Raw genomic sequence first — 15,982 nt, 5'->3', positions numbered from 1 at the left:
CCTTGATCTGTTCCCTCTTTTGGGCCATACTTCTCTGTCTCCTCATCTTCCCAGGCCCCTGTGTTTGTTTGCCTCTGTGTCTTAGGTAGAGATGTCGCTCTTGTTATGTTGTAAAAGGCAGAGCCTTTTCTCGTCAGTAGAGGACGACCTGTTTCACCACGTTGTGGCGCTATATGTGGGGGAGAGTTTTGAGAGGGAACAATGTCACTTGCACTCACCCCTTTTCCAGGCACTTCTCCCACTTTATATGGGACTGGCGCCCCTCTAGCTATTGCCCTGGCCGTCATTCCCAGAGTGAGTGGGTCTGCGGACGTTCTAGGACCTGGGGGGCCCTTTACACAAGCGGACTCTGCTGAGAGACCAGCAGTTTCTGCCTCCACCCCGACCCCCACTGGTCTGAACAGTCAGAAGCAATGAGGCTTTATTTTCCCCAGTGCTGGTCTGGTGCTGGGAGTGTTCCCCGAGTGTCCTTCTTGACTTTTTAAAATGTGTGACTGCGCTTTCCAGCAGCCTGCCGCTGCCACCACTGCTGCTGCCACTGGTCCTCTCTGCCCTGGCTCCGCCCCTTCTACCTGTCTGGATAAGTATTTCTTCTTTTATATTTTTGTTTGTTGGACTTCCATGCAGCTCGATTTTCTGGAACTTCTGGTTGTCTTTAGTTTTGAGGTAGTTGTATTCCTTCTTAGTTGTGGAGGGAGATGCAGGGTGTCTGTCTAGGCCTCCATCTTGGCCAGAAGTTCCAAGTTTCTGGTTTTAAAAGATCTTTTTACCATATGTTTTATCTAGTCTCCCTGACCTCCCACCCCCACCACCCCACGGTATTTGTCCTACTAGCCAATTATACTGTTTTACTATTTTTCTAGTGTTACACTAGACATTCGAGTATTTATACTTGTTGATAGTAGTTTAATACTCATTTGTACTTTTCTGCATGACAGACAATGCAAAGAACTTAGACCATTTTAAATTGTATTTATTCACCTCTAACTTTTATATATTTGTTGCCATGCCTTTAAATTCCATGTGATACTACCATTGTGTAGTAAAGGTGGTTTTTTATTTAACTTTACTCATTTCATACTGATGTTACTGTTTTTTATTCTTTTCTGCATTACAAAGCCTCAATATTATTGAGGGCTTTTTTCCTATAGAAAATTGTTCATTATTCCCTTTAGTACAAGACAGGTGGTGATGAAATATCTTAGTTTTTGTTTATCTGAAAATCTCTTTTCTTTATATTCATTACTAAAGCATAAGTTTGGCTGACAGTTACCTTTCAACATTTTGAAATAACATTACATCATCTTCTGGCTTCCATTGTTAATGTTAAGAAATCAACTGTCTTATTTGCTTTTCCTTTGACTGTATTCTATTCTTTTCCTGTAGTTGCTTTATACTTTTCTTATCTTTACTTGAGTTTTTCTCTAGTTTTGCTATAATGCGATCAGATGTGGCGTATTGTTTTGTTTTAATTCTGACTTGTTTATAAAATATCTTGAAACCTGCGTTTTGACTTTTTTGGTAAGTTTTGGAAAATCCTGTCATCTGTCTTCAAGTTTTTTATTTGTTCTCCTTGGAGCTTTCCTTTAGTGATTTTGGTTTCACTTCTGTTAGACCTGATTAATGCCCCTATTGTCTCATATACTGTTGTGTTTATTTCTCCTCTTTTTGTCTCACCATACTTTATTCTGGATGTTTTCTTCCAAGCTGTTGTCCAGTTGATTAATTCTCTCTTCAGCTATGACTAATTTACTGTTTAATTTATTAGTGAGTTTCTAATTCCAGTTATTCAGTGTTTTTGATTTTACAGTTCACATTTCTTTTACATTTGTTTTTCTTCTTGTTTTCTGCCAAAGTCGTCAGTGTTGTCTTTTATATCTTTGCACATATTTAACATAGTTATTGTAAAGTCTGTCTCTAATAACTATAATCTAGATCCTTTGTGGTTCCCTTTCTGTTGTCTTTTTTGTCCTTTGCATTTTAATCATGTAATCTTTTCTACTGATGACCCTGGTTATTTTTGACCAAATGAATGTTGTGTATTAAAAAATTAAAGAAATAATATGAAGTTTCAGATGTTTCATTCCTCTACAGAGAAGGGATTCTAGCAATCCAAAGTTACTTTATTGCATTTTCACTTTTTGAGATAATTTAACTTGAACTTTCATTCCAGTCTACATTTAGTTCATTCTTAGTCCCAGGATATAGCGTTTCAGGATCCCAACCCAAAGCATTGGAGGTTTACCTGGACTTATGTTTTACCCCTAACCTCAAAAGTCAGGGTGGCACTATGTTTTTCAGCTTAGCATCCCCCTTTTCTGAAGTCAGTCAATGTCCCTAGAGTCTAGCACTGGGAAATGCTAAACCTGCCTTGGATCTTCATTCTTCTTTTAAATCTTCACTGCCTTGATACCATTTTGATGACTTAAAGCATTTTTTTCTATTTTTGTCCAAATTTTCTGATATTTCTCAGAATTATTTAGATTACCTAGTCTAACTTCCACCCTGTTTCATTACTACTCCTATTTCATAAGACGATGTTATGATGCTCTTATATGCTCCCACAACATGTTTATGTGACTGGAAAGTATTTTTGATGATTATTTTGTTTCCAACTCATGTTGAGACCCTGAACAATTCCTATGTCCAGTGCATAGGCGGTGTTTACTGTGGGAAGGGAGCCACCATGTGTTCCAGACCTGTATGGTTCTCAAACTTATCTTCAGGTACTTGAAGTTCGACAGAGGCACCTTAAGGGCTGCTTTGGGAAATAAATAGGGTTTTGCTAACTGTTAAGGACAGGTGGCGGGGGGTTGCGGGGGAGACAACAAAACATTGCTATAGACAGACTGACCTCTCAACATTTTTTTTTTTTTTTTTGTCTTATAGTTTGAACTGGGTAAGCAACAAATAGATTTAGTCTGGTCTCCTACTCATTGTCTTCAAAGACAAGTAGACCATTTTGAAAGTTACGTGAATTTTTCTCAGAATGACTTAACAGAACAGAAAGAAAAATTAGGAAACATATGAATAATCAAATTTGTGCTGATTGATTCAAGTCATGATTGTAATTTCAAATTCTGGGGAAGGGAAAGGGAATGGCAGATTAGAAAATGTTTATGAGCCAGCTACCTCTTAATTTTAACTAATTATTCCCTTTGGGAAAACAAACCTACTGTTATTTAATTTCCCACCTAACCACTCCCTTTTTTTCTTCTTAAGTCAGAAATTGTTTTCATGGGGTAGCTTCCACTTCTTAAATGTTGACAACTCATTTAACAATTTTTCAAGTATTCCAAACCAAAGAAAACTTACTGAATTAATTAAGCTTTCCAAAGCTTTCTCTTTGTGACCTCTGGTAAAACCTAAGTTTTCACTGCCCAAAGGAATAGTGCACATACCTGCCTGAGAGTGGACTGCGTGTTGGGAGAGTTAGATCTGAGGAACTGCACATTTTGCAAGTGTGCCTGTAGCATAATGAGGTTAGCTTTAGAAGTTGAAGTTATGCTCTTTATCACTTTCTAGTCTTCATAATCATTATTCCTTAGGAATAGAATTCCTCCCAACAGCTCATTCCCTTGGAGCAGGGTTGAACCATCTATGGTATATCAGTTCTTAAATACAAGAATGGCAGTTTGAGAAGTTCTTATTTATACCCCCCCTTTATAGATGCTGTAATTTATAAAAATAAAACTTTTATTCCATAGGCAATGACTCCAAGGTAGATGGTTTAGTAAATTTTGAGAAGCTAAGAATGATTGCCAAGGAAATTCGTCAGGTTGTACGAATGACTTCTGCTAACATGGACCCAGCCATGATGTTCCGACAGAGGTATGGCATTGACATGTGTGCAATGTTAGAGGGTGGCTTCAGAGGGGATCTCATTAAAATAATAATATTTGTCGTTTTTTTGACCATTCACTATTTGTTAAGTGCTTTACAAAGTGCTTTCCACAATCTCAAAGTAATAATTTTATCACAATAACCCATAAAGGTAGGTGTTATTTGCCTTCCCTTTACATATGAAGAAGCTGAAGTTCAGAGCAGTTGGGTAAGGTGCCCAGGATTACATGGTTTACTGAGATTTGAAGTGTAGTTTTGCATTACTTTTTTGAGTAAGTGGATAGTTCTGTATTGTTGGTGTTATTTAAAATATTAGCTAACAAGTGTAAGTTGTTTATCTTATTGAAATTACCACAGAGGACAAGTCCTTTCAACTGGTTTCTAACCTAATTTGTAAAGTATTGATGTTCATATATCTTTTACTTTCACTGAATGTTTTTTAGTTCTGTTGCCATCTAAGTCATACTTTGTTCTTCTAAATATATTTTCTTTTTCTCAAGTCGTGGTACTGCCGTTTATTTGTATGTAACTTCTTTAAATGTAATTTAGAAAGTGCATATTGAAACACATTGCTTCTTTAATAAAAATGGAAAATATTATTTTTATTCCATATTAACCTGATCTTCTAAGAATGCTTTTTAAACTTCATTTTTAATGTAATAACAAAGACTTCCTCAAAATCTATGAAACTTAAAGTATGTTGTCAAGCTGTTCCCAGTGATTTTTATAATTTTCAGAGTAAACATTAGAGCTTTAATTTTTTATCTGATTTTCTTCTGGGCCTGTGTGTATAGTTTCAGTACATGCAGAGCTTTAAAAATGAGATGTTTACAGAGGCAGACACAATTCCTCTGGCTTGGAAAGTACAGTTTACTAAGGAAATAAAAATACTTGGTTCTTTAAAAATTGGAAATGGAGTTTTTATAACCAAACAATTAGTGTGTGTCTGGATTGGTTGTTTTGTTTTGTTTTGTTTTGCTTATTTAAATTACTGTTCAGGGATCTTTGCTTTTGTAAGTAGTTGTTCTGATGGTTGCTCTAGTTTAGAAATCTCAAAAGTATGGAGGAAGAGGTGTCAGATCTCTTCCCTCCCCACCTTACTTTTGCCCCTGAGAGTCACTACCTGTAATGACAGTTGTCACTGCTCAGCAGTGTGGAAGAGGAAGTCAGTAAGAACCAGGGAGCGAAGAGACTTAGAGGAGAATTTCTTTGTTTCTGTGTTTTTTTAGGTTTTTGTTGTTGCCTTTGTTGTTCCATGTCCCTGTACAGTGACCCCACCACTGCATGTTGCCTAACATGGACCTTTATTTACTCATGTATGTTAGCATTCTGGTTCCTAAGGACATTATATAATGATTTGTGAGTCAGCCAGACCAGTTAACAATATTATACAAAGTACTACCTATGCTTTGGAAATGAACAAAGAGTGAAAACAATTGAAGAAGTGAATAAACTTGGCTGTTTTCTTGGGAATGGTCCAGGCTAAGTAGACTACAGTATAGAAGAAAACAAAATATAATTACACTGGACTGAACATTTCCTGAATAATTTTATTTGTCATCCAGTACTGAAATGTACTAATTTTCTTAAGCAAGTAATTGCCCATTTTGGTGGTGTTTATTATGTAGTATGGACAAAGTAACCCTTTTTATTTTAACAGTAGTCAGTTCACAGGCTGAAAAACAGAATCTCGGGCTACCCACACTGGGGCTCACTGGGTACAGGCCTGGAGCGCACTGAGGCCAGTGGGGATTGAAAGAGGTTTGAAAATATGAATAAATAAATAAGAATAAAAAATAAAAAACTATTTAATCCACTTGTAAAATAAGAATAAATAGTATTATAAAAATTATGTATTTTTAATTTATAAGTTGAATTTTTTGGTTAAAATTTCTTACAAAATACACTGTTCAAAGAAATTTCTGCACTTAAGAGTGAAATTATAAGTCTTTATGTCTCTTGCAATTTCATCCTGTCACTTAAATAAGTGGCTCAAAATCCTTTCCAAAAAAATGTTTAAAAGTTCTGTTCCTTAATTTAAGGTATCCTTCCCTAAAAATTTTGAATTCACAATTTTCAGTAAATAAATTTTTCCTTTAACCTTCTTATTAACATAATTATGCCTTTAGATGAATTAGGTATTAAAAATATAATTGATCTAAAAGAATCGTTTTTAAACATCTTCAGGGTTTTTGGCCTTCAATACCTATAATTTATTTTATTCCTCTGCATTCCATTAAAGTCATTTTACAGTTAAGCTACCATTTTTTCCTAGCAAAATTTTTCTATTCTATTCTGTCCCCAGAGTTTTTCTGGCTCTCAACTGTTGTCTTTTTTCTGTGCTTTCCTATTCAAACACATGCTTCAATGTTTGTGGCTCTTGCTTACAGGAAGAAGAGGTGGCGGAGTCTGGGGTAAGTGTAGAGATGAATGCAACTGGAATGAAGGTTGTGCAACTCTTAACATATACTGCATCCTTTTCATTAATGCACGCACATAATATAGCATGCGTTCTATTAACCCTGTCAGCCTACATTCCTGACCAATGCCTTTTGCTAACGAGGTGAAAGTGATAGAACTAGCTTTTTTTTTTCCTTTTAATTTTTTATTATCGATGTTCCAAAAGTCCCTATTAGGTTTTAATTTAGCAAGGGGAGTTAAATGATGACGACGACGATGATGATGATGGTAATGATGATGATGATGATAGAAAATATTTGTTGTATGCTTGCTACATGCCATACACTGTTCTAAGCACTTTATATGAATTATTTAATTCTCCAAACCACCCTTTGAGATAAATACTGTTATTCCCATGGTACAGATGGGGAAGACAGAGTTGTCCAAATTCTTGGAATTCACTAGTGGTGGATCCAAACCTAGGTAGTCTGATCCCAGAGTCCACACCATTTTCTTTTATAAGAATAAATATGTAAGTATAAAAATGGATGAGATTTGTTTATAAAGTTTGTTTTTATGTCAGTTTTCAAAAAAGAGGCAACCCTTATCTGAACTATTGAGTTAATAAATAACTGAAATAGAAGGTGATTTTAATCCCTCAGATTTTCTAATACCATTGGACTGACAGCATTGATTGAATTTTATTTTAAATTTCTCATTTTTCATTAAAAACTCTCATCTCTTTTAAACTGTAATAAAATCACAAACTGCCACCTTTTGTTGCTCTGGTAGGTTCAGATCTCTGCTTATACGTAACTAGATATCTATTTAGAATTAGAATTTTTAGGATCTTACAAATCATGTATGTAAGTCTTCATTTTTTTGATGAAGAAAGATGGTTTTTGTAGATGAAGGAATTGCATAAGAAGAATTTTGTTACTTTAAGACTATACTGAATCATGAAATTAGGTACCTTAATTACATGTAAGAAGGATTTTTTGTGAGCCACTTACTTTAACTTGAGTCTGTCTTATTTGTGGTCTTGTTTTCTGTTGAAGTTTGGTAAACTTGAATTTTCTTATACATTTCCCTCCCTCCTTTGTGTGTTTCTCATGTGTTTTCTTCTGTATTATACATTTATGTTTTGGCCTTTTCTCATTCTTCTCACTGAAAATAGAAATTGAATCCTGGCATTACTGTCATGAGGAAGAGTACTCAGTCAGTACATCTTAGTGGGAATTTGAGGTGTCTGAATGACTTAGGTACCACATTCACTGACTGTTCGGCTTCAGGGTTGCATTGTATGATGCTAGCAGGTACTAGGTATGTTCATTTTTGTATTAGAATGTTTTCTGTTTTGGAAGTAGAAGACATTCTGTTGTCAATTATCACAGTATTTTCATTTATTAGAAATTTTATAAGTATCTTTGATTTGTGGTCTCTGTCTTTTTCTGAGTGTCAACTAAAATAAAATTACTAAATATTTGTATTAAAATTTGCTCCTAAATTTGGGGGCTTGATTTTACTGCATTTCTTTGCATTAAAGACATCAATTGTTGGACATACAATTATTTTAGGTACCACTGAACTTATACTTAATGAAAGAGCTCTTGTATAAACTTAAGTGTGTGTTTTTATCACATAACACCCTTTTGCATCCATAAAAAGTAAAATATAAGCAAATTAAATTGGTCAGGTCTTCCCTAAAACTTCTTTCTATTCAGAATATGCATCTTCTAAATCACTTTCAGTTTTCAGCATGTGGGCTCTTCCCCCAGTGTTGCTGTGTGTGCCATGGGGGGTGTTGGTAATGCAGCATTTGTAAAAGGAGCTGTAGAAGAGTTCAGAGCTGCTGGTGCTGTGCTCTTAGGCTGGCTCTGCACGTCTGTGTAGCCAGCCTCCTTTTAATGCCTGCTGCTGTGGGAATGTAGTTGAACTTGTCAGATTCACTACCTCCTTAAAACCATTTGGTTCCTGGGTTAAGACAATAATTCACTAATGTCATTGTATTTCCCTCCAAACCATTCTGCAAGTGTTGAAGTTTTCTGCAAGTGTAATCAGTGACAACCACGTCACAGTTTCTGCCTGACCAATAGCAATTGAAAGTCACCATGAAATGTAGGCCACACCGTACTGTATTTCAAAGATTTTTAAATTGTGAAAGAAAAAAACTACCATAATAACACTTTTACAACCTTGTTTCACTCAGTTTGCAATGAAAACATTAGGATTTCAGTATCTATTTTAAACTGTGTATAAGAGCATGAAAGAACAAATTACTGTATGTTTGTAGTGTGTGTATTTAGAATTTTTGTGTGTAAATATTTGACTAATTTAGGAAACCCTTAGGTACTTTATTATTTTGGAATCGCAGCTGCCTTTAAAATAAAATTCATCGTAGAGCCTTGTGTTGGCTTGCCTTGTTAGAAGGACAAATAGCACCGTGTTTCTCGTTTTCTTTTGTTTCTAGATGTAGACATTGTATAAGGGCGTTTGCCAGAAACAGCAGAATTGGGTGACAGTAAAGCTAGTTTGAATTGTAGTCATTTCTGCCTAGCTTGCAGTTCCATCACATCAGAGACATGACAGAAAGAAGATCCCAAGTCCCACATTCCCAGTCCTAGCATCCACATATTGCCTAGCCATTCCATATGTGAGGTGAAGCATTGAGTAGCTTTTTGTTGTATTTCTGATCTCTGACTATATTGAAGTTGAGTGTAAATCCTGTTATTTTTCTTATTGGTGGTCTCTGAGTTTTGCCAAAATCTGGTTTCTGGTACCGTACATTGGTCAGCATGCTAAGAGTGGGCCTTCTGTAGACTGGGATGGTGATGACGATAGCCTGTCTGAAGGAGCACAGATGAGCAGAGCTGCTCTAGAAACCCCTGTGTGGAAGGACCCTGGTGGAGAGGTCTGACTGAGGATGGGCTTGTCCTGACTCAGGCTCTTGCCACATATTCAGAGTTTGGGGGCTGCTTTTCCTTGTCACCGTTGTGCCCTCAGTTACATAGGCATAAACACAAGTCTGATGAAATTCATTGCTCAGGGGGGAATTATTCTTTTGAATTCTGCATTTTGCCAGATCTTAAAACCTAGAACATTACCATATATGCCATATTTGCATTAATGCTCTTCATCTTTTAACTCATTTACATCAGCATGCAATAGCATTAACAGAACAAAATTTTCATAATCTCCAGTCTGCCGTTCTCAATTCTCATCTTTCGAGCCCCTTACTGTGATCTCCATTTTCTTACAGGTCACTGAGTCAAGGCAGCACTAACTCAAACATGCTGGATGTTCAGGGAGGTGCTCACAAAAAGAGAGCTCGCCGTAGTTCTCTGCTGAATGCTAAGAAGCTATATGAGGATGCCCAGATGGCGAGGAAAGTGAAGCAGTATCTTTCTGGTCTGGATGTGGAGACAGATGAGGAGAAGTTCCAAATGATGTCATTGCAGTTGGAACCTGCATATGGTACCTGTGAGTACAGGTTTTCTCTTAGGTGGCACTAAATAGCACGATAAAACAGAAATTTATTTTCCTAGAGGTATGCTGAAGTCCCAAGAAAACTAACTTTCAATTACAAAACATTACTGACATAACCCAAGCATCGTATTATTCTGTTAATCAGAGAATCCCATTCATTCCCAGTGACCACTTTATGCAAGAAATAGAGGGGTAAGTAGTTCATCTTTAAAAAGCATTATAAGGTCTTCTTGTAAAAACTGGACCATTATACCGAAGCCCTTCTGTTGAAAACATTTTTACCTTCATCCCTAAATTAAGAGTCAAAATAAGTGAAATATTAACCTTTTAAAAAATTTCATGGAGAGTATTTACCAACTAGAAAATATAAGAAATTCAATTAAGACACTGTTAGATAATAGGTATATTATAGGTGTAAGTAAGGTAAAACAAGAAAAGTCAGATGCTGATATTGTTAATATGTAAAAAATATGATTGATGAAAGGGAGCCTATTCTCAATATTGGGTGGGTTAACCTGGCTGCTGTGGCTCAGTGGATTGAGCGTCGGCCTATGAGCCAAGTGTCGCTGGTTCAATTCCTGGTCAGGGCACATGCCTAGGTTGCACGTCAGGTCCCCAGTTGGGGGCGCGAGTGAGAGGCAACAACACAGTGATGTTCCTCTCCCTCTTTTTCTCCTTTCCCCCCTCTCTAAAAATAAATAAACAAATAAATTATTTAAAAATATATATTGGGTGGTTTGGTTGGTTGGTTTTTGAGTACAAAACAGAATGCATGCTTGTCTGAATCAAGGAAATCTGAGTTATAAAAGCAGAAATCAGAGATGATACAATATATTGTGTTCATTGTAACAACAAAATAAGGATGATCTTAAATTATAAGTGCACAGTGTGTGAGTGAATATGTATGCCTCAGCAGGAAGCATAGAACTTACTAAATGTTGACCGAGTATTGGAGGGGGAAGGTTCAGATTTTGTATTTCTATTTCTAATTGATTGGGGGAAATGGTACACATCATAGATTGACCCTGGGATTGATAAATGATATATTTTCTACTAGTAGTAGAAAAAGTATGTCAGCAATAGGAAAAAGAAAGTGGAAGTTCAACCAAATAGTGATTTTAAAAGTTTGAGTGTGAAATGCCTTTTTAAAATACAGGGTAACAATTCACTCAGTAAAAGTTGTGGTAAAAATAATATCTTGAACACTGCTACCGATAGGAAAAGGAAAGGAGTCGTTTGGAAAGAACACCTCTGAAGGATGCAGGCAGAGTTTGAGTCTCATTTATTACCATTTCAACAAGGTTCTTTCCATCAAGCAATGGTTTGGAGTATGTTTTATCTCTGTGATTCTTTCTGCACCAAACCTATTAAATTACGAGAAAGAAATAATAAAAGCAAACAATTAATGAGAGCTTTGTACATGCCAGCAACCATGCTAAGCACTTTATAAACAATGTCATTTACTCCTCACAGCAGCCTGTGAGGTATACAGTATTGGGATTGTATTCCAATGAGATAATGCAGTGAAAAAGAATTACAGATACTAAAATGCTAGAGAATACTTAAGTGCACTATTTCCTTATCAATATGAGGAACGGTATATGGCCATTAAAAATAATAATATATAGAGACGTGGAAGGTATGTGGGAAAATTTCTTAACCACACATGGGCTGTTGAGATAGTGTCAATCATGGGAAAATGGTACATGTTGAAAGTAAAGACTGAAAAAGTATATAGAATCTTTAAAATTTATTCATGTTTTAGTGTTCAAAGCCATATACATACTTAATTTGTTAAAGCACTCTGACCATGCTTTGAATAATCATCAAAATTATTTTTTCCCAAGTTACTTAATGTAGACTTTATTATCATCTTATGATTATGGAGCCCAGTTTATTATTCTTACTTTCATATGATAAAAGGATATTTATTTTGTCTTTTGTTTTCACTTTCAGCTCTTCTTTGTTCCCTGAATCTGATCTGGGATATTCAAGAGCATAGAAATCTCTGCTATGCTTTACTCACTGTTAAAATTTTAGAAAGATTCCACATACTTACCGGCCCCCCCCCACACACACACACATGCACCCGTTGTCTTCTCACGCCCACCGAGACTTCTTTTTCTTTTCTCATAATACTAAATGGTGTCCTTCACTGCATATCTGATACTGACTTAAAAAGAGAAAATCAGCGGACTTTTTTAAACTAAGTTTTTTGAAAATTTATTCAAAGCATATTTCTTTAAATTGGTTTAAGGGTCTTTATTTGATGCCTATTGCAAAATTGATTTTTTAAATGTTTAAATAATGACGATCCCAAACCCAAACAATAATAGTTCGTTGTTGAGCATTGTAGAATTTGCTTCCTCCTAATAAGCCAGTATATGTGGGCTTTGGCACTCATCTGTGAACTCTTTTATATTTAAAATAGTCTCATGATAGTTTTCTTTCTACTACACCAATTAATAAAATGTCAGTAGAGAATTGATTCATATTGAGAGGAGGGGGAAAATGTGTTTTATGGCTTTAACCAAAAGATGATAACATCTTGGATTCAATTAGTTGATGAGACACTGCCTATTATCCTTCCCTCAGGAGTCCCTGTGTTTTGACTTTCTGAGATGTTCCCTAATTCTTACCACTCAAAATATTCTCCAAAGTGAAAGAATAGCAGCTAACAATTATAGTTGTACTGGGACAGAGTAAATTTGCTAATTTAGCGGGGGGGGGGGGTATTTAAAACAAATACATCATAGAGCGCTGAGGTTGGACCTGCACAGAGACCATCCCGAGTAACAGAAGAATTAAAATTGCTGCCTGAAGGAAGAGCTCTTTCCTTTGGGCTACAGTATTGATTTTATACAAAAGAAGCAACTGAACTTAAGAGTTTTCAGTTTTTAATTCTGACATTCATTTTCATATAGTCTAACCATATCTCTGGTATTCTTGTGTATAACTTTTGCAGTAATTCATTCAACAAATACCTATAAAGTATTTGTTTTCTGTTGGTCACTGGACACAGAAGGAGTTAGCAGTGAACAAGATATGCAGTCCTTGCTCTCACGTTAGTCACAGTCTGACACTGGTGGGGCAAAGGTAGTGTACAGCTCTGAGCACACAAAACACAGTTTATTCTTCTATTATTATTTTTTTTTTTTCCATACGAACAACTGTACACCTACTTTTGCCCACCCCTGCAGTTACCAGTATTAGGGAAGCTAATACTAGGTGGTGTTAGGTCGTGCTGGCCACATAGGTCTTGTTTGAGAGATTTGGATCTTGATCCTGAGAGTAGCAGCAAATCATCTAAAGGTTTGTACTGGACACCTAGAGAAGGAAACTGTTAGGATCAGATTTTCACATTGGAAAAGTCACCTTGCTGTTGTATGGAGAGTGGCTTGAAGGCACCAAAACTGATACAGCAAGGGGAGTATTTCATTAGTGTGGGTAAGAAGATGTTAGCTCTTCCAGTCCCAGGTGCTTTGGGAGCTGCAGGCTTTGGTGTGGACATGGCTAAGTCCAAGAACCACATCACACACAACCAGCCCCCCAAAATGGCACAGAAATGGCATCAAGAAACCCTAGCCACAAAGATAGGAATGTCTTAAGGGGGTGGAACTGAAGTCCCCTGAGGAACATGTGCTTTGCCAAGAAGCACAACAAAAAGGGCCTAAAGAAGATGGAGGCCAACACCACCACGGCCACAAGTGCAGGTGCCAAGGCCACAGTCCCTCATAAAGCCCAAGGAGATCAAGCCCAAGACCCTAAAAGGCAGCAGCCACAGGCAGAACTTGCCTACCTCACTCACCCCAAGCATAGGAAATGTGCTTGGGCCCCATTGCCAAGGGTCTCAGGCTCTGCCAGTTAAAGGCCAAGGCTCAAACCAGAGCTCAGGCTGTGGCTGCAGCTATAGCTAAGGCTCCCAAAGGTGCCCAGGTCCCCAGGGAAACTTCAGTGTGAAGACAGAAGGACTGGTGTCCTCCTGTGCTAGTTGTACAGATAAACCTGAGACAGGATCTGTGACTCATAGACACACCCCCCCATATATCTCTATATATATATGGGTGTGTGTGTGTGTGTGTATATATATATATACACACACACACATATATGTATATATATGTATACAGTATATATATATTCTATAGATACGAAGATGTTAACTTGGCATTCAGAGTGATGGTAGAGATGGAACTAATGAAGTTAATGGATTCAAAAATATTTAGGAAGTAAAATTAGCAATTCTACAAAAATTTTAGAGATAAAATTTTATAATACTTCAAGTTATTTTTAGGAAAATCTATTTTAGTGTTAAAGTGGTTTTAATGCAGCCATTTATTGTCAGTGGTAATAACCTTGCCTAAAAGAGTGCTGAATTACGTGTTTCTTGTTCTCTTCTTTTAGTGACCAAGAATTTAACTGAGAAAAGATCAGCCAAAGCATCAGAAATGTCTCCAGTGCCTATGAGGTCAACTGGCCAAACAGTTAAAGCCCATTTGCATCAGCCCAACAGAGTAAGCCAAGTGCTTCAAGTGCCAGCTGTTAATTTGCACCCCACCAGGAAGAAGGGACAGTCGAAAGACCCTGTCACATTGAGTGAGTATTCACAATTAGTACCTCATTCATTTAATGTAAGTTTCCAGGGAAGTTAGAATGAAAAATAATTACCACTCTTAAGTGCTCGGGAGATCAGCTGTTGTATTTATGTAATGCAATCATCACTCATGAATCAAAAAATGTTTCATTTTGCCTATATAGGTATTTGATAGCAGCATACATATTCTAAATGCTGACATCGGAATTCCTATAATCGTACCAACTGAAAACCTGACAGCAGTACACTTGGATACCAAGGGCTTACTATAGTCAAAGGAGCATTTAATCAATGCAAATGCAACCTGTAAGAATGAAGTCGCTTATTCTAAAAGTGACCATATGTTGGTTTTTCGTTAATGACTGCTTTTAAAAACCTAGTTAGGAGACAGGAAGAGATTGTAAAATACTTAAAGCGTAGAACGTACTTTTCTCCCCTCTGTTAGGCCATGTAGACATTATCAAAATTACTTTTTTATTTATTGTTTTTACAGTATCACTATTTTAGCTTTCAGATGGGAAGCCAGGTTAGATTTGGTTCCTAGTATTATTCCTTAGTGTAAGCATTATATATAGGACATATTCAGTAGAACTTTGTGAAATGTAAATTTAATTCGATTTTGTTTTGAGATCCAAATTCAGTAGAACTTTGTGAAATGTAAATTTAATTCGATTTTGTTTTGAGATCCAAAGTTGAAAAGAAATGCTTCACCTTTGCCAAATGTTCAGTCTAGAGATACAGATACGCAAACAGCTAACTTCAATAGAATGAGTTTGCTGTTGTGCCAGGGATATGTACAGAACACATAAAAGAACAGAAGAGGGAGAGCTTTGGGGGCAGTCAGAGGAAAGGTAGGGTTTCCGAGGTTTTTGGAGGTAACACCTAAGCAGAGCCTTACAGGTTGATTAGGCAGGAGGTAATTAAGCAAAGAATCCAGAGCAGTCATTTCAGGCAGAGGGAAAGCTTGATATCTCCACGGAGTTATAGGCAGTTTGCTGCCTCTGAGTGCAAAGCTGCAGAAAGAGTATTGAGACAATCATTAAAGCCAATACTTACGGAATGTCACACATAGTTCTAAGTGCTTTGCTATACTCATTTAATCTTTATAAGAGATAGGAACCACTTTCACTCAGCAGGGGAAGCCACAGAGGGTCTAAGTAACTTATACATTACCAGTAAGTGATGGAGCTGGGAGTTGAGCCCAGGCTCACTGGCTCAGAGTCCTTGCTTTTAACCACTGTGTGAACAGCCACACAGTATGAAGTGAAGTCACAAGCGTGCAGAAATTATAAAATGGCATGCTGAAGGAAAGTTGTCAGTGGACAGCTATCAAAGAGATTTGAGCAAGGGCAGTTTGGTCCAGACATGTTGGAGAATGACAGGGGGGAGTGCAGTGAGATGGGATACAGGCCTGGGTGGAAAGCTGATGTCACTATTATTAGATGCAGAATTGGTGAAGTGGATCATTTTGATTGTAGGAGTAAGAAATGGGACAAGTCTAGCTCTGGTTTCTTACTTGGACGTCATCACCCAAGATGCAGTGTAACTTGTACCAGGTAGCCCTCTTCGCTCTTGTTGTAATACAGCTGTTATCTGTATGACAGAGACCTTTATATTAAAATGGCACTTAAGTACAGTGCATATGCTGTGATTTGAATT

General features: G+C 36.9%; 1 protein-coding gene across 5 annotated transcripts in view; it reads left to right on the top strand.

Moving 5' to 3' along the window:
• RAPGEF6 (Rap guanine nucleotide exchange factor 6) overlaps positions 1-15,982 on the top strand; it is a 205,250-nt gene that overhangs the window by 174,194 nt on the left and 15,074 nt on the right. For 3 of the 5 annotated variants that reach the window (XM_090288008.1, XM_090288006.1, XM_090288009.1), the window contains exons 21-24: positions 3,708-3,831; positions 6,234-6,257; positions 9,503-9,723; positions 14,134-14,325. In XM_090288008.1, the coding sequence (XP_090144134.1) occupies positions 3,708-3,831; positions 6,234-6,257; positions 9,503-9,723; positions 14,134-14,325 (561 nt within the window). The remainder of the gene's footprint in view (positions 1-3,707; positions 3,832-6,233; positions 6,258-9,502; positions 9,724-14,133; positions 14,326-15,982) is intronic. The other 2 variants (XM_090288007.1, XM_090288010.1) reach the window with 1 other exon arrangement.

Source organism: Furipterus horrens, unplaced genomic scaffold (genome assembly GCF_987537825.1).
Source record: "Furipterus horrens unplaced genomic scaffold, mFurHor1.1.pri manual_scaffold_10, whole genome shotgun sequence".
Classification (NCBI taxonomy): Eukaryota; Metazoa; Chordata; class Mammalia; order Chiroptera; family Furipteridae; genus Furipterus; species Furipterus horrens.
This window is presented reverse-complemented; position numbering and strand designations above follow the sequence as displayed.